The sequence below is a fragment of the Eumetopias jubatus genome, unplaced genomic scaffold, assembly GCF_037043125.1.
Source record: "Eumetopias jubatus isolate StellerSeaLion01/CBP00866 unplaced genomic scaffold, mEumJub1_p1.0 scaffold_8, whole genome shotgun sequence".
NCBI lineage: Eukaryota > Metazoa > Chordata > Mammalia > Carnivora > Otariidae > Eumetopias > Eumetopias jubatus.
This window is the reverse complement of record NW_028274814.1, coordinates 79,375,106-79,400,154: the sequence shown is the minus strand read 5'-3', so window position 1 is coordinate 79,400,154 and position 25,049 is coordinate 79,375,106. Positions and strand designations below refer to the sequence as shown.

General features: G+C 42.5%; 1 protein-coding gene across 3 annotated transcripts in view; it reads left to right on the top strand.

Moving 5' to 3' along the window:
• Window positions 1–24,382, top strand: part of FAM186A (family with sequence similarity 186 member A) — a 65,945-nt gene extending 41,563 nt beyond the window's left edge. The window contains exons 4-12 of one of the 3 annotated variants that reach the window (XM_088025591.1): window positions 1,498–4,148; window positions 5,631–5,882; window positions 6,711–7,028; window positions 7,641–7,975; window positions 8,060–9,325; window positions 13,031–13,223; window positions 15,851–16,002; window positions 17,220–17,402; window positions 24,361–24,382. In XM_088025591.1, the coding sequence (XP_087881717.1) occupies window positions 1,498–4,148; window positions 5,631–5,882; window positions 6,711–7,028; window positions 7,641–7,975; window positions 8,060–9,325; window positions 13,031–13,223; window positions 15,851–16,002; window positions 17,220–17,402; window positions 24,361–24,382 (5,372 nt within the window). Of the gene's footprint in view, window positions 1–1,497; window positions 6,207–6,386; window positions 7,065–7,460; window positions 9,326–13,030; window positions 13,224–15,850; window positions 16,003–17,219; window positions 17,403–24,360 lie in introns of all 3 variants that reach the window. The other 2 variants (XM_088025590.1, XM_088025589.1) reach the window with 2 other exon arrangements.
• The last annotated feature ends 667 nt before the right edge of the window (window positions 24,383–25,049 follow it).

Below are 25,049 nucleotides of genomic sequence, written 5' to 3'. Positions count from 1 at the left end.
AGATTCTCTCTCCCTCTCCCTCTGCCCCTCCCCCGCCTAAAAAAACCTGGACATTTTAAATAACGTATTATAGCAACTTTATTTTTTTAATTTTTTTTAGATTTTATTTATTTATTTGAGAGAGACAGCATGGGGGGGCGGGGCAGAGGGAGAAGCAGGCTCCCTGCTGAGCAGGGAGCCCAACGCGGGGCTCAATCTCAGGACCCTGAGATCACAATTGGGGCCAAAGGCAGATGCTCAACCAACTGAGCCACCCAGGTGCCCCCTATAGCAACTTTAGACTCTGATTTTCCCTATAACCTCCAGGGCTTTTTTTGGTCCCTTTTTTGGTTTGCTTTTTAGTGACTTCCCTGGACTAATTCAGTAGAGTCTGTCTCCCCAACAATGTGCAGTCACTGATATTTCTGCTCAGTTATTCTTTTATTCTTTTTTCATTTTTGTTTTTATTTTGAGGCCTGAATTCCTAGGGGTCACCTTTGGGTCAGCATAGCTTAGTGGTCAATAATTGGCCAATCATTAAGTGATCCAGATTGATTCAGTAAGTCTTCTATTCTTTGCTAATGGGTCTGTGTATGGGTTAAGGAAGTATTGTTTTAGACAATGCCCCTAAGCATGTTTTTTTCCCTGCTTTATTCCAAATCAAGTTAGCCCGTTAGGCAGTAGAGCTGTTAAACTTCACAGCCTGCCTCACTTTAGTAGAACACCCAGGCCACTGGGTGGGAGAGTTAGAGACAGAAGAATCTCCAGGCTAAAACATCACAGACTTCCACTGTTCTTACTGAAGTTTAGTAATTTTTCTTGAATAAATGCTTACCAAATTGTTGTATGCCTTTGGTCAATTTCCAAAGTCCTAAAATGGTTGGTTTTGGCAGCTTTGTCAAGCTCTATCATTGCTTTTTTGGGGGGAAAAATGTGCTTAGTTTCTCATTCAGCCATTCTAGAAATCCCTTCAAATGTTTGACTTTGTCTGCTCTTTTTTGACTCTTCTGAAGGAACCAAGATTAAGTGTGATTCAGAAAAGTGAGAAAAGAAAGGCAGAAAGCCAAGAAAGAAAATGGAAAGCACCAAGTATAATCAAAGCCAAAGGAAAGTTTATATCTAATCCCAAGCTTGTAACTGAAGGTAAATTGAGATTACAAATAAAGAATAAAGACTAGTTTGGAAGCAAAAGTTCTAAGTGATTGTGGGAAGAGTTATTCTTTTAAAAATAATACTACTTAATTTTGAGGCAAAGGTTTTTTTTTTTATGATCTTATTTTTAAGTAGTTTCTACACCCAATGTGCGGTCAAACTCACAGCTCCGAGATCAAGTCACATGCTCTACAGACTGACCCAGTCAGGTGACCAATGGGAGCCAAGGCTTTCTGATGAATCTTTATCCTATAGCTATCTATAAATTTTGGCTAAATTCCTTAGGCTTTAGCATAGATAGAGCACAACACAGAACAAGAAATGCAATCTCATTATTTTATGTTTTATGGGTTTTTTTTCCTTTAGCATCTAGAGGTACTCTATGGAAATCTTGGAAAGAAAGAGTTATAAAGCGACCGGCAACTGCTCATGCTTTAAGACCAGATCAGATAATTAGTGATGAATTTGCAACAAATACAAAGGTTTCAGAAATCCAAGATATGCTACAGGAACTCATAAACACTACGATGTTCAATAAATTGGAAAACAGTGCTATTAAATATATATCATCAACGATAATAAACCTTTCCAAAGCTTTGAGTACACTAAATGATGAACTAAAAGTTTTTAATCTCCAGAGTGCCAATATGTATATAAGTGAGACAAGTGAAAAAGAAAAAGAGCTCTCCCTGAAGATAATGCGAGAGCTCAGTGAAAAAAATGAAATGCTTCAGCAGAAACTTCAAGATGCAGAAGAAAAATATGAACAATTTATTTGGTCCAAAGGTGTTGTAGAACCCCAAGTAGGTACAGCATTACCCACATCAACCTTGAAAGTGTTGCCCGAGCTTTCTTCACAATCATCCACTAGCAAAGCTGACACAGAAAACAGTATGGATGATATTTTGGTTAAAGAATTGGAAAATATTATAGATGAGACCCAAACAAAAGAGACCAAAGGCTTGGGGATCAAGTGGGACTCAGCTATTTCATATATAGTCCCAGCTGAAATGACTCCAGGTTTAATTGAAGAGCGATATCCTTTACTTGAAAAAAAACCAAAAGAGTCTTCTGAAGATATCACTGAAGATAAGATATCACTGAAGAAAGGTGATATCTATCAGAAAGATGGGACTGACCAGTATCAATCACAGAATAAACAGCGAACTAAAGGCCCATATATGCATGAGACCTCTGGATTAAATGTGAGTGATGATAAAGGTAAAGAGAGAGACTCAGAGACCAAACTTGATTACCATTTGGAGCTACAGTCACTGGAAAAGAAGAGAAAAGAAATAAAATCCATTTCTGAAGACAAATCAAAGTCATCCACTGAATCAAGAAGTCCACATGTCCCTGCTGATTACCCTTCTACTGACACAAAAAGCCAAGGTAGCAGAAGTGGAACAAGCAGTTTATGGGAACAATTCAGGAAGCTCAAGCCTGAGTATCCACGTGACAAAAGCCAGATTTCTTCAGAGAATAAAGAGGAACCCACCACTGAGTCAATGGACAAAGAGACCAAAAGCGAGATGAGCAGCCAAGCAGAGCAATTCGGGTTAACCCAACTTGGTTATTCCTCTGAGAAAGTGAAAATAAAAGGAAAGAAACACCACGTCACTTCAGAAACCACCACAAGCAAACAGAGAAAAACTGAAGAGGACATATTAGTCCTCACCAAGAAAGTCAAGTCTCATGGACTTGTGAAGCCAAAATCTAGGGTAACAGAAGAGACTTCAGAATCTACCAGAGTTCTGGGAAGTCCAGATGGCAAAAGTGAAGAGAGTAACCTAGAAGAATTTCAAAAAGCCATAATGGCTTTCCTAAAAGAGAAAATTGATAACATAGGAAAGCCTTTGGATAAAAAGACTGTGCCAAAAGAGGAGTTATTATTAAAAATGGCAGAGGTTGAAAAATTAGGAATCATAAAGGCAAAAATAGAGGAATATTTCCAAAATGTGGCTGAAACTGTGACAAAAACCTTGAGGAAATACAAAAATATAAAAAGTGCAGGACAAGTGGGAGAGAAACCTATGAAACGAAAAAAAGAAGTCTCATTTATGCCAGGATTGCATTTTCAGAAGCCCATTAGTGCAAAGACTGAAATTAGCACATTACTGTCATCTAAGAGCATGGACCCACTAACTGACAATTTAATACAAATGATCTTGACTGAGATAGAAGGGGAAAGAGATGCTCCAGTAGCCTCAACAGTAGGGAGAGACCACAAGGAAGAGGAAAAACAAAGGCGGGAGGAACATTTGCAAGAAGGTCAAGAAAAAATATTTGGTAAGGGTCTCAAACACCAGTTGCAAGAAGGGAGTTTCTGGAAGAAGGGCTATGAGATGATAAATAAAAAACTGCTGGAGGAAGAGTCATGGCTCCAGATGAAGGAAGGAAAGCAAGGACAACAGAAGCAGAAACAGAGGCAGGAAGAGGAAATGCGGAAGGAACAGCAGAAACAGAGGATGCAAAAGCAGACTGAGCAAGATGAGGAGCAAACACAAAGAGAAGAGGAAGAAGATTATCAGAAGTTAAAACAGCAGCAGCTGGAAGCATGGAATCGAAAAATGGAAAAACAAGCACTGCCCCTGGAGAAGGAGAAGGGACAGCAGAAGAGGCATGTTCAAAAGGAAATGAGACATCAAGAGCTGGAAATAAATTGGGAGAAAGAGGAGAAGCAAAGGCCAAGGAGAAATGTAGAGGACCATGAAAGGCAGAGGCAGAAAAAAACAAAGGATCAGATGAAGATAAATGAGAAAAACTCCGAAGAACAAGAAAAGATGTTCAGCCAAACTTCAATGACATTGTCTCCCCGGTGGAAGACCATACCAAAAGTAGCATCCCAGTTACACCAAAGAAAAGAGTTCCATGGGCATCTTAAGGCATTAGACATTCTTGCTGATGGAAAGCAGCCTATACCAACCACTCCTCCCTCTACACAATCACCCTCACCTGAGGCCCTTCCAGTTTCTGGACGGAATCCCACAAAGTTCCTCACTCTAACTCCTCAGCAGGCTCAGGCACAAGGGATCACTCTAACCCCACAGCAGGCCCAGGCACTGGGGATGACTCTCAGCCCTCAGCAGGCTCAGGCACTGGGGATCACTCTCACCCCTCAACAGGCTGAGGCACAGGGGATCACACTCACCCCTCAACAGGCTCAGGCACAGGGGATCACTCTCACCCCTCAGCAGGCCCAGGCACTGGGGATCACTCTTACCCCTCAACAGGCTGAGGCACAGGGGATCACTCTCACCCCTCAGCAGGCTCAGGCACAAGGGATCACTCTCACCCCACAGCAGGCCCAGGCACTGGGGATGACTCTCACCCCTCAGCAGGCTCAAGCACTAGGGATCACTCTCACCCCTGAGCAGGCCAAGGCACTGGGGATGACTCTCAGCCCTCAGCAGGTTGAGGCACAGGGAATGACTCTCACCCCTCAGCAAGCTCAGGTACAGGGGATCACTCTCACCCCTCAGCAGGTTCAGGTACAGGGGATCACTCTCACCCCACAGCAGGCCCAGGCACAAGGGATCACTCTCACCACTGAGCAGGCGCAGGCACTGGGGATCACTCTCACCCCTGAGCAGGCCCAGGCACTGGGGATCACTCTCACTCCTCAGCAGGCTCAGGCACAAGGGATCACTCTCACCCCTCAGCAGGCTCAGGCACAGGGGATCACTCTCACCCCTGAGCTGGCCCAGGCACCTGGGATCACTCTCACCCCTCAGCAGGCCCAGGCACTGGGGATGACTCTCAGCCCTCAGCAGGCTCAGGCACAGGGGATCACTCTCACCCCTCAGCAGGCTCAGGCACTGGGGATGACTCTCAGCCCTCAGCAGGCTCAGGCACAGGGGATCACTCTCACCCCTGAGCTGGCCGAGGCACCTGGGATCACTCTCACCCCTCAGCAGGCTCAGAAACAAGGGATCACTCTCACCCCACAGCAGGCTCAGGCACAGGGGATTACTCTCACCCCTCAGCAGGCTCAGGCACTGGGGATGACTCTCAGCCCTCAGCAGGCTCAGGCACAGGGGATCACTCTCACCCCTGAGCTGGCCCAGGCACCTGGGATCACTCTCACCCCTCAGCAGGCTCAGGCACAAGGGATCACTCTCACCCCACAGCAGGCCCAGGCACTGGGGATGACTCTCACCCCTCAGCAGGCTCAGGTACAGGGGATCACTCTCACCCCACAGCAGGCTCAGGCACAAGGGATCACTCTCACCACTGAGCAGGCCCAGGCACTGGGGATCACTCTCACCCCTGAGCAGGCCCAGGCACCTGGGATCACTCTCACCCCTGAGCAGGCTCAGGCACAAGGGATCACTCTCACCCCTCAGCAGGCTCAGGCACAAGGGATCACTCTCACCCCTCAGCAGGCTCAGGCACAGGGGATCACTCTCACCCCTCAGCAGGCTCAGGCACTGGGGATGACTCTCAGCCCTCAGCAGGCTCAGGCACAGGGGATCACTCTCACCCCTGAGCTGGCCCAGGCACCTGGGATCACTCTCACCCCTCAGCAGGCTCAGGCACAAGGGATCACTCTCACCACTGAGCAGGCCCAGGCACTGGGGATCACTCTCACCCCTGAGCAGGCCCAGGCACTGGGGATCACTCTCACCCCTGAGCAGGCCCAGGCACTGGGGATCACTCTCACCCCTCAGCAGGCTCAGGCACAGGGGATCACTCTCACCCCTCAGCAGGCCGAGGCACAGGGGATCACTCTCACTCCTCAGCAGGCTCAGGCACAAGGGATCACTCTCACCCCTCAGCAGGCCCAGGCACTGGGGTTCACTCTCACCCCCGAGCTGGCCCAGGCACCTGGGATCACTCTCACCCCTCAGCAGGCTCAGGCACAAGGGATCACTCTCACCCCACAGCAGGCCCAGGCACTGGGGATGACTCTCTCCCCTCAGCAGGCTCAGGCACAAGGGATCACTCTCACCCCACAGCAGGCCCAGGCACTGGGGATGACTCTCACCCCTCAGCAGGCCCAGGCACTGGGGATCACCCTCACCCCTGAGCAGGCTCAGACACTGGGGATGACTCTCTCCCCTCAGCAGGCTCAGGCACTAGGGATCACTCTCACCACTGAGCAGGCCCAGGCACTGGGGATCACTCTCACCCCTGAGGAGGCCCAGGCACTGGGGATCACTCTCACCCCTGAGCAGGCCCAGGCACTGGGGATCACTCTCACCCCTCAGCAGGCTCAGGCACAACGGATCACTCTCACCCCTCAGCAGGCCGAGGCACAGGGGATCACTCTCACTCCTCAGCAGGCTCAGGCACAAGGGATCACTCTCACCCCTCAGCAGGCCCAGGCACTGGGGTTCACTCTCACCCCTGAGCTGGCCCAGGCACCTGGGATCACTCTCACCCCTCAGCAGGCTCAGGCACAAGGGATCACTCTCACCCCACAGCAGGCCCAGGCACTGGGGATGACTCTCTCCCCTCAGCAGGCTCAGGCACAGGGGATCACTCTCACCCCTGAGCTGGCCCAGGCACCTGGGATCACTCTCACCCCTCAGCAGGCTCAGGCACAAGGGATCACTCTCACCCCACTGCAGGTCCAGGCACCTGGGATCACTCTCACCCCACAGCAGGCCCAGGCACTGGGGATGACTCTCACCCCTCAGCAGGCCCAGGCACTGGGGATCACCCTCACCCCTGAGCAGGCTCAGACACTGGGGATGACTCTCTCCCCTGAGCAGGCTCAGGCACTAGGGATCACTCTCACCCCTGAGCAGGCCCAGGCACTGGGGATGACTCTCACCCCTCAGCAGGCTCAGGCACAGGGGATCACTCTCACCCCTCAGCAGGCTCAGGCACAAGGGATCACTCTCACCCCACAGCAGGCCCAGGCACTGGGGATCACTCTCACCCCTCAGCAGGCTCAGGCACAAGGGATCACTCTCACCCCTGAGCAGGCCGAGGCACTGGGGATCACTCTCACCCCTCAGCAGGCTAAGGCACAGGGGATCACTCTCACCCCTGAGCTGGCCCAGGCACCTGGGATCACTCTCACCCCTCAGCAGGCTCAGGCACTAGGGATCACTCTTACCCCTGAGCAGGCCCAGGCACTGGGGACGACTCTCAGCCCTCAGCAGGTCGAGGCACAGGCGATGACTCTCACCCCTCAGCAGGCTCAGGCACTGGGGATCACTCCCACCCCTCAGCAAGCTCAGGTACAGGGGATGACTCTCACCCCTCAGCAACCCCAGGCACTGGGGATCACTCTCACCCCTCAGCAGGCTCAGGCACAAGGGATCACTCTCACCCCTCAGCAGACCCAGGCACATGGCATCACTCTTACCCCTGAGCAGTTCAAAGCATTGGTGGTTACCCTCACACCTGAGAAATGCCAGAGCTTGGGTTTCACACTCACCCCTGGGAAAGTTGAGGCACAGGGGTCTCCTCTCACTGTTGCACAGGCCTGGGAATTGGGGGTTCCTATTACTCTAGAAAGTGCCTGGTTGTCAGCTGTCACTCTTACCCCTGAACAGACCCAAGCTTTAGGTGCCCCTCTCTCCTTAGAACAGGCTCAAGCATTAGGGGTTTCTTTCTTTCCAGAACACTTCTGGAAATTTGGAGTCCCTCTCACCTCAGATAAATTCCATTCTATAGAATCTCCCCTTGAACAAGTAGAAACTTTGGGAGCCCCCTTCATCCCAGGACAATCCCATCCCATGGGTATTACTCTCATGTCTGAGGAGGACCAACAATCAAGTGAACAGACCTCACCACTTGGGGCCCATCCTCCTCTAGAACATACCCTGAAAGTTGGGATCATTCCTGTTACTGATAAATCCATTATAGGTGCTCCTCACATTTCTAAACAGTTCCCCACATTGGCCCCTTCCAGTCTTAGATCATTTCAAAGATTGAAGGCTTCTGTCCTCCCTGGGAAATCCATTACATCAAGCCCTAGGCAAGCCCCAGCATCTGTTCCTATTGCTGAGAAGTCCTCTGTATTGGAGGTCTCTTCTACTCCTTTGCAGATATCAGGGTCTCCTCTTTCCCAAGACCCTGGGAAATTGCTAGGAATGAGAATTCTTTCTGACCCTGGGAAGCTCCTGGCACCACAGACTTTTCCTTCCTCTAAACAGACCCTGGTTTCTGAAGGTCAATCCACCTCTGTTCAGTTTGTAGCACCAGAGGTCCCTCTGTCCCCTGGGAAGTTTGCACTGGAGACCCTTCTTAGTTCTAGAAAGTTCTTAAGAGACTCTTGGACCCCTCAGCTACCTCTGATATCAGAGGCCCCTCTGGCCCCCAGGCAGCCTCTTATATCTGGAGTCCCACTCTCCTCTGCACAGATTCCCAGTCTCTTGGCTCCTCTTTCCCCTAGGAAGCCCTTGGTTTCTGGGACCTCTTCTATCCTGGAATCTAGACCCTTAACACTCTCTGAGCAGCCCCAGGCATTCCAGCCCCCTCCTACCTATGAGCAATCTCTCTATCTACAAGTTCCTTCTACTCTTGGGCAGCATCATGCTTCCCCACTGTGGATCCCTCCCACCCCTGGGCATCCTCCAACACTATGGACCTCCCCAACCCCTGGGAAGCCCCAGAAAGATGTGTCTTCTTCTATATCTAAGAAAAGTAAGGAAAGATTGGCAATTATTTCTTCTCTGAAGTCTAAATCAGTCCCTTTTACTGCTAAGGACTTCCAAATATCAGAGGTCTCTGACACTTCTGAAGAAATCCAGACATGCCATGATCCTATTGCCGTGGAACAATTTAGAACATTTCAGTCCTATCTCACCGATTACAGGACACCAGTATCACAAACCCCTTACATTGGTGGGAGGGCCCTTCCCCCTCTCATGAAGCCTCTTACTATGAAACTACCCAAAACGTCACAAATTTCATCTTCCGAATGGGATCAGAAAACCCAGTTCCCCCCTATAGACAAGTCCTGGATACTGACTTCAGATTCAGTTACCAAGAAACCTAAGATGATGGTGTCCCCTTCCTCTCCCCAAGAGCTCAAAGAACAGAGGTATTTTGTTGATGTGGAAGCTCAGAGAAAGAACCTGATACTCTTGAATCAGGCCACAAAATCTTCTAGACTGCCTTCACAGCTACACGCAACAGCTAGGAATCTCATAATTGAAACACTTCATATGGACACAGTTCGGCTGGGATACCTATTTCGCAAGTACATTGCTTACAGGCTGATCCAGCGAGCAAGGTAGATGTAAATATTGAATGTCCAGTTTTCTGGTTTAGTCCTGATTTCAAATATCCTCTCTTCATTGTCCTATAAGTATATACATCTCTGTCATATTAGATGTTCTAAAATATTATCTTATAGAAGGTCTGTGGTATGAAGCCTATTTAAGATACCAAAAGGAGATAAACTTTTTCAGAAATAAAAAATGTCATATAACATGATCTATTTCATCAATTTATATCTCTAGCTAAGATGTATTTTGTGGATCATGGTTGATCTCCAAAATACCAACTTTAAAAGCTTGCTTCCAATTATTCTAAACTTTTTTTTTTAAGATTTTATTTATTTATTTGAGAGAGAATGAGATAGAGAGAGAGAGCATGAGAGGGGGGAGGGTCAGAGGGAGAAGCAGACTCCCCGCTGAGCAGGGAGCCCGATGTGGAACTCGATCCCGGGACTCCAGGATCATGACCTGAGCCGAAGGCAGTCACTTAACCAACTGAGCCACCCAGGCGCCCTCCAATTATTCTAAACTTCTAAGTATTCTTTTTTTTAGCTGTTTCTTTTTTTTATTATGTTCAGTTAGTCACTGTATAGTACATAATTAGTTTTTGAAAAATTTCTAAGTATTCTAAATTTCTTTAATCTTCTTGGATTCGCCACAAGATGTATGATTCTTAAAATGGGACGACAGGTTATATACAAGGTGTTGCCATGGCAACTCCGTTGCTGAACTGACATGGAGGATATAGGTCCTGGTCTTGATTTTTAAAAATTGCAGAAATAGGGAAAGTGACAATTGTCCTGCTACCCTTAGCACTTATGTTTGAGGTTACCAACCTATTATTTGGGGGCTATCTTTTACCTAAAATTGTAAGATGCCAAACAAAAACCTATACTAGAAAAGGTTATCATTAATATTATTTATTATTATTTATAGATCATTAATTATAGGAACAACTTATATCATTTATTCAACAAACATTTATTGAATGTGGCAAGTATTGTATTAGAGTGCTCATGAAATTTACATTTTTGAGGACTGAATTAATTTGGGAACTAAGGTCTAGAACAAGGTACAAAACAGACTTATTCAAGATATAATCAAAACATTTATTTATTAATTATTCATTCTTTCAAAATTTTATTTGAATTCAAGTTAGTTCACATATAGCATAGTATTAGTTTAAAGGTAGAATTTAGTCATTCATCAGTTACATACAACACCCAGGGCTCATTATATCAAGTGCTCTCATTAATGCCCATCACCCAATTACTCCATGCTCCCCACCCACCTCCCCTCAGTTTATTCCCTATATTTAAGTATCTCTTATGGTTTGCCTCCCTCTCTGTATCTTATTTTTCCTTCCCTTCCCCTATGTTCATCTGTTTTGTTTCTTAAATTCCGCATATAAGTAAAATCTTATGGTATTTTTCTTTCTCTGACTGACTTACTTTGCTTAGCATAACACACTCTAGTTCCATCCACATAGTTGCAAATGGCTAGATTTCATTCTTTTTGATGGCTGGGTAATATTCCATGACACACACACACACACACACACACACACACACACACACACACACACACACACACACCCCACATCTTCTTTATCCATTCATCAGTTGATGGACATTTGGGCTTTTTCCGTAATTTGGCTATTGTGATAATGTGGCAATAAACATGGCATCTGACCCTTTGAATCACTATTTTTTATCCTTTGGGTAAGTGCCTAGTAGTGCAATTGCTGGGTTGTAGGGTAGTTCTATTCTTAACTTTTTGAGAAACTTCTATACTGTTTTCCAGAGTGGCTGCACCAGTTTGCAATTCCCACCAAGAGTGCAAGAGGGTTTCCCTTTCTCCGTATCCTCACCAACATCTATTGTTTCCTGAATTGTTCATTTTAGCCATTCTGACAGGTGAAGATGATATCTAATTGTAGTTTTGATTTGCATTTCCCTGATGATGAGTGACGTTGAGCATCTTGTCCTATGTCTGTTAGCCATTTGGATGTCTTCTTTGGAAAAATGTCTATTCATGTCTTCTGCCCATTTTTTAATGAGATTATTTGTTTTGGGGTTTATTATTTTTTTTAAGTGGGCTCCATGCCCAAAGTGGGGCTTAAACTCACAGTCCTGAGATTGAGAGTCACATGCTCTACCAACGAGCCAGCTAGACACCCCAGGTTCATTATTTTTAATAATATTTTGTACCTTATTTAGAAAGGCCCTCTCCACTCTGAGAAATATAAAAAAAATTCTAGGTTTCTTTTGGTACTTTTATGGTTGGTTATTAGTTTTTTTGTTTTACATTTAAGTCTCTGATTCACAACTTCCTGTTGAGAGATATGGATGTGGCTTTTTTCCACATGGCTACCCAGTTGCCCCATCACTACTTACAAAATAATCTACCTTTTCCCCTACGGTTTGAATGTACCTTCATCACAGATTCTTGTATCATTTAGGTCCATATATAGACTTTCCATTATTTTTTGTTGATTGCATAGAGATGAGTCATTTCTATTTTTTATTATTCATTGTAGTTTTATTATTATGATGCGGAATCTTTGTGATAGTCATTAGTGCTATTTGCCAGGACTTTTCAATGAAATTTAAGCAGAATTGATATATGTCATTTCTGTGTTGAGCTTTTCATTGTTAGTTTGAGACCCTCCAGAGTCTCCTTTTCCTCTGACATAACCCACATTGTTCAAGGTGATGTCTGTTAAGATAGACTGTGTCCTTGAGAGTATACAATGAAGCTCACTCCCTAATGAACCATGATGGATTTGTAGTATGAGCAACAAGTAAAATTTTGTTGTTAGCCACTGAGATTTATATTCTTCTTTCTGAGAAAGTTGTACTTTCACTGGAATCCGCATTTTCAGTAAGCACCATCACCACCCCATCACCCCTGCCCAGATGATTCAGTCCAGGTGATCAGGGTCCACATTTTGAGAAATGCTGGTATTGTAGAAATAGAGAAGATTTAGGTTTGCTTCAAAATCTGATATTTATTAATTATGTAACTTCAGAAAATTACTTACCTTTGCTCAGATTCCTTTTCCTCTCCTGTAGAACAAAGATGGCAAAACACTATCTGTTCAGAAGGCTTAAACATGGTGGTATATATTATTGTGAAGAGAGAGAGTATATTTTTATGATTGTTCCTCAAGATCCTATGCAACATCTTCCTATGAGGCCTTCTTTATTCTTCTTGTTAGTATGAATTATGCTCTTTTTGCTCCAACAGCATGTTTATATTTCTATTTAGCATTTATTTCATTCTCTTTGACATAGTTAATGTATTAGTCTCCTTTTCTGGCTTGTAAGTGCTTTGAAGGCAAGGACAATACCTTTTTCACAATTGTATTAAGTGCTTTCTATATGTCTTATACATATCAATACCAAAATTTTAATATTAAAGTATATATTAAATAGATTTATATTAATAAATATATTAAAATATAAAACTATTAAAATAATAAGCAACACTATTATAACACTAAAAAACTCTAACATTAATGAAAACTTTACAGTCATAAAGATTTTTGAAAGTTTAGTCATATAAGAAACTAGATTAAGGCCTCATTAAGCAAGCCTCCCACCCCTATCACATCCCACTCTACTTACTAAGGATGAGAACTGAAAGTAACTAGGCCCAGGTTTGCTGAGTTAGGGTCAGTCGTTATATCAATCTCTTTCTTGTTAATTTTTTTCAAGAAACAACATAATCAGACGATTACAAGCCATCCAAAACACTGGGAAAGGTTATGAGACCCAGAAACTCTTCATAATGCTGAGCAGAATTGATGACTACCAGAAAAAGATGATGCAGGTCTGGACCAACAAGCAGAAGTCTTTAGAGCAGAAACGGAATCAGTGCCTGGGGAAAATGATGTTCTTATTTAGCCAGGTAACTTGTTTTCTATTGCCCCTCCCTTGTAAGAAAAATGAAAGTGGTAAGCTTGGAAAATAACATTTACCTGGAGCTACCATTTTTATTAGTCTCCTAGGGCTGCTGTAACAAATTACCACAAACCTGATGGCTTAAGACAACACAAATATATTCTCTTGCAGTTCTGGAGGCCTGTTCATGAAATCAAGGTGTTGGCAGGGTTGTTTCCTCCTGGAAGCTCTGAAGGAGAAATTTGTTTCATGCCTCTCTCCTGGACTCTGGTAGCTGCCGACAATCCTTGGCATTCCTTGGCTTGTAGCTGCATGACTCCAGCCTTTGCCTCTGTCCTTCCCCTGGCCTTCTTCCCTATGTGTCTTATGTCTTCTCTTCTGTCTCTTATAAAGCCATGTGTCATTGGATATAGGACCCACCTGTTTAATCCAGGATGATCTCATCTTGAGATCCTTAATTACATCTATAAAGACCCTTTCCCCAAATGAGATCACATTCATAGATTCTGGGAAACATATCTTTAGAGGAGTTCACCAAGTAGGGTACCTGGCTGTCTCAGTCAGTGGAGGATGCGACTCTTGATCTTAGGGTTTTGGGTTCAAGCCCCACATTGGGTCTGGCGATCACTAAGAAATAAAATCTTAAAAAAACAAAACAAAACAAAACAAAAAACCCAGGGCGCCTGGGTGGCTCAGTCGTTAAGCGTCTGCCTTTGGCTCAGGTCATGATCCCAGGGTCCTGGGATCGAGCCCCACATCAGGCTCACTGCTCAGTAGGAAGCCTGCTTCTCCCTCTCACCCTCTCCCTGCTTGTGTTCCCTCTCTTGCTGTCTCTCTCTCTGTCAAATAAATAAATAAAAATCTTAAAAAAACAAACCATCAGAAAGCAAAATTTAATAGAATGAGTTTACAATAAAGGAGTTAAAAGTTTATTTAACTTGCTTACATAGCACCAGGCATGGAAGATCCTGTTAAACTCTGACATCCACTCATTATGTCCCAGAGCTCGTCTGAGATAACCATTAGTATGCTTTTGGGAGTGACAGTGACCTTCTAAAAACTTATAAAGCTGAGATTAGAGTTCTTTGCTATGGGATTACATGCTCCCATTACATTCTCCAGCATGGAGTTCTAGAACATTCTTGGTGTTCTAGGAATATTTTATATCTATATATCCTTTTCTTTCACTAAATTAATTTATAAAATTACTTGAAGCTTTAGAAGGTACAAAGAGATTTCTTATCGTAGCTGATCCAAATCAGACATACTCTGAATTTTCCACAATAGTTATATTTCAAATATTAAAGCTCTTTGACCAAAAAAAGGATATTTTTGAGGTTTTGGTTTGGAAAATATGGCCAATGTATGTGGAATAAAGTAAGCTGAATTGGCAGTGTCATGAACTAACAGGAATCACATATCTAGGACATTTCAGAGGATGAATAAGGGTCTGGGGTCAGGGGATCCACAATCTAGATGATGAAGTGGTTATCAAGGCATAAGAAGGGAGAGGAAAAAGCAAAAGGGAGAAGAGGGTAGAAATAAATAAATACCTTACACTGGTCAAGAGGTTGGTTCTCCTACCAGATTGTGTGGGTTCAAATCAGCTTTGCCACATATTAGCTAAGAGACCTTGGGGAAGGTCTAAATTTTTTCTGAGCTTCAGATCTCCAAATGTAAGATGAGGATAATAACAGTACCCACCTCATAAGATTGCTGTAAATACCAAATGAATTAATATATAAAAAGCATGTAACATTCAGCATGTATTCAGTAAGTGTTAGCTATCATTAGATTTGCATAGTGCTTCACAATTTATGAGGTGCTTCCATATATATTATCTTATCCAACACTCACAACAACCCTGTGTTATTATCCTTGTTTTAGAAATGAGGAGAGGGGCGCCTGGGTGGCTCAGTCGTTGGGCATCTGCCTTTGGCTCGGGTCATGATCCCAGGGTTCTGGGATCGAGCCCCGCATCGGGCTCTCTGCTCAGCGGGAAGCCTGCTTCTCTCTCTCCCACTCCTCCCCCTGCTTGTGTTCCCTCTCTCGCTGTCTCTCTCTGTTAAATAAATAAAATCTTAAAAAAAAAAGAAAAGAAAAGAAATGAGGAGAAAGGTGCAGATAAAATTAGCAACTACCGCAAAGTCACAGGAAATGAGAGGACTAGAACTACAGCTTATGCAAGACCAATGGGTTTTTCTGTTTGTTTGTTTTTTGAAGATTTATTTATTTATTTGAGAGAGAGAGAGCAAGTAGGAGAGTGTGGGGGAGAGGGGCAGAGGGAGAGGGCATCTTAAGCAGACTCTATGCTGAGTGCAGGGCCCTACCCAGGGCTTGATCCCACAACACTGAGATCATGACCTGAGCCAAAACCAAGAGTCAGATGCTTAACCGACTGTGCCACCGAGGCTCCCCAGGACCAGTGTTTTTATATAACATAGTGGCACCTCTGAAATTGTGTGTTGGAAGTGGAAGTATGATTGGAGGAAGAGAGAAAGAGGATGGAGAAAAAGGATTTGCAAGTCCATGGAAAATAAAGAGTCATAGTTTAGCTAGCGCCAGCTCAGATCTTCCTAAAGACTCTGACCTTTTTCTCCCCATGGTTTCCTTTTCTGATTTATTTATTTTTAGCTTCAAGGGATGTATAAATTGAATCTTAGTCAACCTATCCCTTTGATCATCGATAATAAGCAGATACCTGCCTCTACCAAATTTGTCCAACAGCCATTCCTAGAGCTGCTAATAGAAGATGAGAGAAAGTCTGACACATTCAAGAAATTTCGGTATGTGCTTGAAAAAGACTGATACTAAACCTTCTTTGGAGGATATGTTGCACCTAATACTGGTTTTTTCCTGCCCAAGAGTTTCCCCTTCCCCACAATTATGATATGGTGCAGTAGAGAGTCTAAAGTAGCATAGATTTTCTTAGCCAATTTAACAAGAAGCTTATTTATGTATATTTCTACTTTAACATCTAATTTTGAGTTCCTTTAAAAAAAAATGATGCTGGTCTGCTCCTTGTCTGCTCTTTTCCAGGAATGATGTAAGTCCAGTTTTCCCTTTAGTGGCTAGCTCCTCTTTGTAACATTCCCAAGACAGGGGCTCTCTTGTTCCTACAGGTGACATGACAATTATGGTCCTGGAGGGAGATAAGCTGATGACATCCCTTCCTTATAATGTGTCTTGGGTGCTTCATCTCACATGCAGGGGCTTACCCCAAAGATTCACCTAGGTATCTGTTTTTCCATGTCATTAATCGTGAATGCTAAAGACTTCAAATAAACGGTTCGACCAGGCAGAACTTTTTGAATAAAGTATTAGAATTCTTTTATCACACTTTTGAACTTATATCTAACTGAATCATAACTAGTGTCAATAGATTTTTTCCAGATGAAAGATTAATTTCATTAATCATATGAGGACATACATTTATAGATTTGTGGAACATTTATTAATATGTTATATTCTATTTGAATTTGAATTGTTTTACTTTTGCTCAATTAATAAATTAGTTCAACTTCAAAAAAATTAAATAAATTAAAAAATAAACCTGGTCTTGTAAAAAAAAAATTAAACTGATTTTCCCTACCATGAAACAAATTATTTTAACTGAATGAAGAAACTTAGAAACATTACTTTTTTCCTGTTTTAAAAAACAGAAGGTAGGAGCTTTGGGAAGGAAGGGGAAAAGAACATTTCTGGGAAAAAAAACAGTCTAGATATGGTCTATAAAGCTAAGAAGATAGTTTAAAATAGATTACTAGGTGAAGTCATGAAAATGCAGCTTTCAGGGAAGAAAAAAACCTTTTTCAGCAAATTCTGCTATTTTAATCCATCTCTCAGTCAAAGGGGGCATAGCTAATGTTCTTCAGTGCCAGAGAGGACATTATAGGACAAGACAGTGGGGAAGAGAAAAGGGGAAAATAAGATTCATACATTTTAATTGGATATGGAGTTCAGGAGAGTTTGGCACTTTCAATTAGTGTCTCTGATTCTCTAGACAAGAAGACCAAATAGGAGCTATCTGGAATGCTGATCTGTCAACTTCAAGCTACCCAATAACAGAGAAGATATCAATAAATTCACTCTGGGCCCAGCTGGGTGGGTACCCAGATATTCCTATGCTACTCCAGTTAGATGTTCAGTCTACCTTCAGAAAATCTCTTGCATCCATTAAATCACAGTAAGTAAAGGGATGGGAGCACTTTGGTAATGGGGCCTTTGGTCATATACCTTCTGTTTCCCTAACTTGACCTTACCTTACAGCACCAGGGAGTGACCAAAAGCAGGTGCTTGGTATGAAGTTAGACATTACCTTTTCCAGATGCCATATAAATAGAAGTATACAGTATGTAACCTTTCGAATCTGGTTTTTTTCACTTAGCGTAACTCCTGTGAGATTCAGCTATATATGTATCACTAATTCATTCCTTTTTATTTACTGACTGATACTATTCCATTGTATGGCTGTACCACATATTTTCATCCATTTACCGAGTGAAAGACATTTAAGTTGTTTTCAGGGTTGGGCAATTATAAATAAAACTGCTATAAAAATTCCAGGTGTTTTTTTTTTAAGATTTTATTTATTTATTTGAGAGAGAGAGCAAGCGAGGGAGAGAGCACAAGCAGGGGGAGCAGCAGGCACAGGGAGAGGGAGAAGCAGGCTCCCTGCTGAGCAGGGAGCCCAATGTGGGGCTTGATCCCAGGACTCTGAGATCATGACCTGAGCCGAAGGCAGATGCTTAACTGACTGAGCCACCCAGGCACCATATAAACAGGTTTTGGGATGAATGTAAGTTTTCACTTCTCTTCGATAAACACCCAGGAGTGAGACTGATGGGTTAGATAAGTGTTATGTTTAACTTTTATAAGAAATTGCCAAGCTATTTTCCAAAGTGACGTTTCATCTCTACATTTATTCAGCAGGGCTAGTTCTTGCCCTGCCTCTGAATGAAAACTTAGTTGGTTCTGTGACATTTCTGACAACTTCACAGTAATATGTTTATCTGGTTAGTAAAATGTCCAGAACCATGTGTAAGTAAACCTTTGTTTTGTTTTAAAGTTGAGGCTTCTAGGGCGCCTGGGTGGCTCAGTTGGTTAAGCGACTGCCTTCGGCTCAAGTCATGATCCTGGAGTCCCGGAATCGAGTCCCACATCGGGCTCCCTGCTCAGCAGGGAGTCTGCTTCTCCCTCTGACCCTCTTCCTTCTCGTGCTCTCTATCTCTCATTCTCTCTCTCTCAAATAAATAAATAAAATCTTTAAAAAAATAAATAAATAAAGTTGAGGCTTCTATCTTCCAGCTAAGACTATTAAAACTTATAGTCAGAGAAGGAGGATATGAACACCTTCTTTTTTCTGGCCTACTGCTTCTGTTCCTACTTTTCTAGCTTGCTACTATGGGACCCTTTAGGGATTAGAGCTCTGGAGAAGAGAGAGAAATGGAAAGTTCTTATTGACTATTACTGTTGTGTTTTCTAACACCATTTTTTCCTGGATGTGGCAGATTTCTAAAGCTGACTCTTTCATGAGGTACTTTGGTCAGTTCCTTGGAGATTGCCATCACTGGAGATCTCTTATCTGCAAATTTCTTGATATTGTCAAATATATTTCTATTCTGGGGCGTCTAGGTGGCTCAGTCAAGCATCCAACTCTTGATTTCAGTTCAGGTCATGATCTCAGAGTTGTGAGATCGAGCCCCACATCAGGCTCCATGCTTCTCTCTCCGTTCCCTCTCCTCCTCCCGCAGTTGCACTCACTCTCTAATATATATATATATAATTACATATATATATATATATAATTTCTATTCCAACTGGTTGTTGACATTTGTGATACCTCCAGCTTTTCTCTGCTGAGTCTGCTGAGATGTGTTTGCATATTTATACAGCCTTCCTGGACAGAATCCATGACAACCCTATGCCATCTTTCTTGGGTAGATGTATATCTATGGCCCACATCTAGTCTACAGGAAACAGTGGAGCTTACTTTGTCCCGGTAAACTCTGAGGTCGAAAGCTTATCCCAATGCAGCAGCAGCCTCTTCTTTGCTTCTACTGTTAGTGCAGCTAGCCAATCAATCACTGCGTTAGCCTTTTTTAGGGATTGAATCAGGCCCCATTCTATGGGCCTCCAAAATGCAGGGGCCTGTGGTAAATTCTTAGGGTAGAGAAAGGATAGGAGTGCTCTTAAAATCTTCTCCTTGACCATTTCATACTCTGAGAATGAGTTAAAAGATTAAGAGTCAATTACTTTGTGGGCACCTGGGTGGATCAGTCCGTTAAGCAATTGCCTTCAACTCTGGTCATGATCCCAGGGTCCTGGGATCGAGCTCCGCATTGGGCTCCCTGCTTGCAGGTAGCCTGCTTCTCCCACTCTTTCCCACTTGTACTTTCTCTCACTATCTCTCCCTCTGTCAAATAAATAAATAAAATCTTTTAAAAAAAGAGTCAATTACTTTGTAAATCCCAGTTTAGCACTCCTCTTTGAAATCTGGTATCTATTGTTAGGGTTTCCAGATTTAGCAAATAAAAATATAGGACACCCAGGTAAATCTGAATTGCAGATAAACAAAAATGATTTAGGGGCACCTGGGTGGCTCAGTCAGTTAGGCATCTAACTTCAGCTCAGGTCATGATTTCAGGGTCCTGGGACCAAGCCCCGTGTTGGGGTCCCCACTTGGCAGGGAGTCTGCTTGTCCCTCGGCCCCTCCCCCAACTCATGCACATGTGCACGTGCTCTCTCTCTCACTCAAATAAAGTATTTTTTTTTAAAAAACAGAAGTGATTTAGCATAACTATGGTCCATGCAATTTTATACTTATACTAAAAACTTATTTGTTGTTTATCTAACATTCAAATTTAACCAGGCATCCTGTATTTAATCTGGCAACCTTTCCATTGTGCTTGTCAAAACGTTTTCATGTGCTACTACATACAAAATATGTATTAGGAGTTTCCAACTTGTATAGTTAGATGCCTGAAAACTTTCAGAGTAGGAGATGGTAAAAACAGTGAAAAAATTAAGACATTATAGAAAATAGGAGACCTGAAGTCTTGGATTTTTGCTATTTTTTCACTAAAAATAGAAACAGAAAATACGCAGTCTTAAGACATCTTAAATTAGTAATAATGGGCACTATATGATCAATTACTATTTGCCATCCTCCCCTTTTTTTTCCCCACTAGAATCTCTTCAAGGTCTTCCTCCCTCAAAAAGGATTATATTTGTTTTACTTTATGGAAGTTAAAGTATAAACCAAGAGACTTTCTTTCCTTCTGGGTTTAGTTATTTCTACCATCCTTTAGATCTCAGTTATTCTGAGCTAACTCCTCCCTATATGCTCCCACAGTATCTTGTAATTAACAGTATCCTAGCACTTACCATTCTATATTGTGATTGCCTCATTACTTACCTGCCCTGATTTTAGACAATATGTTTTAGAGATTAGTTTTGTTGAACTGACTCTACTTTTGCTCTGCCTGCTTTCCTTTCAAAAATATTTACTGACTACTTAGTATGTACCAGGTACTACAACTAGGCACTGAGATACAATATGTGGGAAGGGTTTAGGAGATCATAGATGCCAGGCAGAAGGAAAAAATATATGTAAAGATCCAGGGCCAATAGCATATTGCTTCGTTTATCTCCTAAAACAAAAACAAAAACAAAACTAAAATAAACAATACCTCCCCCTATTGCTCAGTTCCCCTTCTTCCTATTTCCAACAGAGGTGACTGGAACTAAAATTTCTCTTCCGGCCTGGAATTACTGCTTGGAGCTACTGCAATCTTTGGTAATCCTGAGGTGATAACCACAGGATAATAAGACAATACACCAGGAATACAGAGAAGGAAAATAAATAAAACCCTGCCCTTGATCCACATCAAATTGCTAGAACAACCCTGAGTATACCTGCCTCTAGGCTTTTGTTAAGTGAGCAATAAACGGCCTTATTTGCAACCATTCTTAGTCAGGGATTACAGTGATTAGCAGGTGATTACAATACACCAGGGCTACCTATAGTCATGTGAGCTTGGAAAGAATGTGTAACCTGCTATTTTTTTAAAGATTTTATTTATTCACTTGAGAGAGAAAGAGACAGGGACAGAGAGGGAGAGCACGAGCAGGGGGAGCAGCAGGCAGAGGGAGAAGCAGGCTCCCTGCTAAGCAAGGAGCACAATGCAGGACTCAATCCCAGGACCCTGGGATCATGACCTGAGCCAAAGGCACACGCTTAACTGACTGAGCCACCCAGGCACCCCTGTAACCTGCTATTGTTGGATAAAGTAGTCCAGAGATGTCAATTATATCCAGTTGATTGATGGTGCTGTTGAATTTAACTATATCCTTAATAATTTTCTGCCTGCTGTATCTGTCCACTTCCTATTGAGTGTTAAAGTCTCCAACTATAACAGAGGATTCACCTGTTTCTCCTTGCAGGTCTATCAGTTTTTGCCTCCTGTAGTTTGATGATCTATCGTTAGACAAAACATTAAGGATTATTATGTCATCTTGGAGTATTGACCCCTTTATCATTATTAGATACCCTTCTTTATCCCTGATAACTTTCCCTGCTCTGAAGCCTACTCTGTCTGAAATTAATATAACTACTCCTTTCTTTTGATTAGTGTTATCATGGTATTTTTTTCCTATCCATTTATTCTACGTGTCTCTATATTTATTTATTTTTAAGATTTTATTTATTTATGAGAGAGAGAGAGAGAAAGAGCACATAGATGGAGGGTGGGGCAGAGGAGAGAATCTTTAAGTAGACTCTGCACTGAGCATGGAGCCTGCTTCGGGGCTCCATCCCACAACTCACAAGACCATGACCTGAGTCAAAAACAAAAGTCAGACACTTAAATGACTGAGCCACCCAGACACCCCTCTTTATATATAAAGTCAGTTTCTTGTAGACAACATATATTTAGGTCTTGGTTTTGGATACACTCCGATAATCACTTTTAATTGGTGTACTTAGATCATTATCGTTTAAGGTGATTATTGATATATTTGGATTAATATCTACCATATTTGTTATTGTTTTCTATTTACTGCCCTTGTTCTTTTGTCTTTCACACTTTTTCTGTATTTTGTAGTTTTAATTGAGATTTTATAATTCCATTTTCTGCAGTTCTTGGATATTTGTTTTCTTCAGCCTTTTTTTTTTCTTTGCTTTTCAGTTTTGGAAGTTTCTATTACCATATCCTCAAGCTCAGAGATTCTTTCTTAGCCATAGCCAGTCTAATAATGAGGCCATCAAAGGCATTCTTCATTTGTTAGTGTTCTTGATCTCTAGCATTTCTTTTTGTTTGTTTCTTAGAATATCCATCTCTCCACTTACATTATTTATCTATTCCTTTATGTTGTCCACTTTTTCCATCAAAGTCCTAAGCCTATTAATCATAGTCATTTTAAATTCCCAGTATGATAATTCCAACATCCCTACCATATCTGACTCTGGTTCTGATGCTTGTTCAGTCTCCTCAAACTATGTTTTCTGCCTTTTGGTATGCTTGTAATTCTTGTTAAAATCCAGACATGATGTACTAGGTGAAAGGAACTCTGGCAAATAAGCCTTTAATGGTGTGGTGTAAGGTATGGGAGAAGGGGAAACATTGTATAGTCCTATGATAAGGTCTCAAGTCTTTTGAAGAGCATATGCATCTAGTCTGTGAACTTCACCAGTGCTTCTCAATATCCCCCACTCCCACCTTTGGTGGCACAAGATGGCTAGAGGAAGCTGGAATCGGGTATTTCTCTTCTGTCACATAGAAGGCTAGAGTTGAGGTATTTACCTTCTTTCAAATAAGTCAGGCCCTAATGAAACCCCCATAGGTTAGACTTTGGTAAAACAGTTTCTCTTGAGGGCAGAACTTAAGAAGAACAGTATGGTCTGGTATTTTTCAAAATGGTTACTTTCCCCTTTCTCCTGAGAGAAACATGAGGGAATTTTTCTCCAGTCTTCACTATGAGGACCTGATCTAGAGATCCCTTTGACTGGGACCCCTGGAGTTTTGAACTCTCAGACTTGTTCATACTGAGCCTCCTGCAATTCATCAATTAAAGTGTAAGTTTTCAGGGCACTTGGGTGGCTCATTTGGTTGAGCATCTGCCTTTGGCTCAGGTCATGATCCCAGAGTCCTGGGATCGAGCCCCCATTGGGTTCCCTGCTCAGCAGGGGGCCTCCTTCTCCCTCTCTCTCCCCCCTGCTTGTGCTCTCTCTCAAATAAATAAAATTAAAAAAAAAAAAAAGTGTAAGTTTTCTACCAGGCACTGGTTCCTGCAGAAGTGTCTGCTCCTGGGTTTCTGTTCCAGGAAGCTGTGATTCTCTGTATCGCCTGTCTATCTCTCCAATCTGGGGAGCAATGGTTTGTCCTGTGGCCTCCCTTCTCTGAAGGATCTAAGAAGTTGCTAGTTTTCAGTTTGTTCAACTTTTTACATGTTGTTAGGATGGAGTAGCAACTTCTTGCATGTATTTTTCAAAAGATTTCTGTGCACTTGCTTTTTGGTTGCAAAACTGTGCTCCTATGGAACATGTTTTTTAACCTGCTTAAGTATTTCACTTGACAGTACATCTTTAAAATTTTTCTATGGTAATATAGACTTACATCATCATTTTTATTGACGGCATGATATTCATTGTATAGTTCTATCACAATTTATTGAACTGTCCTACTGATAGAAGTTTCACATTTTTCAATATTACAAACAATGCTGCAGCAAATATCCTTGCATAAGTTTGTATACTTATATGGTGATTTCCCCATGAAAATTCCATTAAAATAATATTAATTTTTTTCCAATTACAAAAGTAAGGCATGTTCATCATAGAAAATTTGAAAAATACAGAGAAGTCCATGACCAGAAATAACCATTGTCAATATTTGGTCATGTTCTAACATTAGGTTTAAGAAGACTGTCTAATAAATAATAAGCTATTGCCAAGCCCTGCTCTTCCTGGGAGACATTCTGCCTTAATAAGGTGATTTTTATAAATAGAGATTACACATCAATTTTACTAGTTTAACTTTGTGAGTTCTGGAGGCACTCTTATTTTCCATATGAATCATTTATATTCCTACAAATGTGTTTAAGCGCAATTTGTAATAAGATTAATTTTCTTGTCTTGTTTCCAGGTTTAAGAAGATTCCCAAGTGACTGTAAAATTAAACACAAGCATGTTGAAAGTAAATTTCAGTGTTGCAGTAAAATTCCTATTTTGCTCTTTCATGTATATGCATTGCTTTGCCTATTTTTTTTTAAGATTCTATTTATTTATTTGAGAGAGAGAGGGCATGAGCAGGAAGAGAGGCAGAGGGAGAGGAAGACTCCCCACTGAGCAGGGAGCCTGATACAGGACTCTATCCCAGGACCCCAAGACCAAGACCCCAGCCAAAGCCAAAAGCCAGATGCTTAACCAACTGAGTCACCCAGGCACCCCCAACTGCTTTGCCTATGCTGTGCTTTTACATTCTGCCTATTGTTCTCTAGGTTAAACATCTTCATTTCCAGACTATTAATATGAGCACTCAAGAAAGAATATTGTTTGCTCTAGATTATTAGAAACACAAAACAACAAACACTGTGGTAGGCTGTCATAAAAGGGACATAATATGGCCACTGACATGATGGCAAAGTGGCACAGTCTACCTACCAGAACCTAAACCCAAAGATGCCTCAGAAATAAGAAATGAATGGATATTAAAAAAAAGAGAGAGAGAGGGGTGCCTGGGTGGTTCAGTCAGCTAAGTGGCTGCCTTTGACTCAGGTCGTGATCCCAGGGTCCTGGGATCAAGCCCCATGTCTCTCTCCCTGCTCAGCAGAG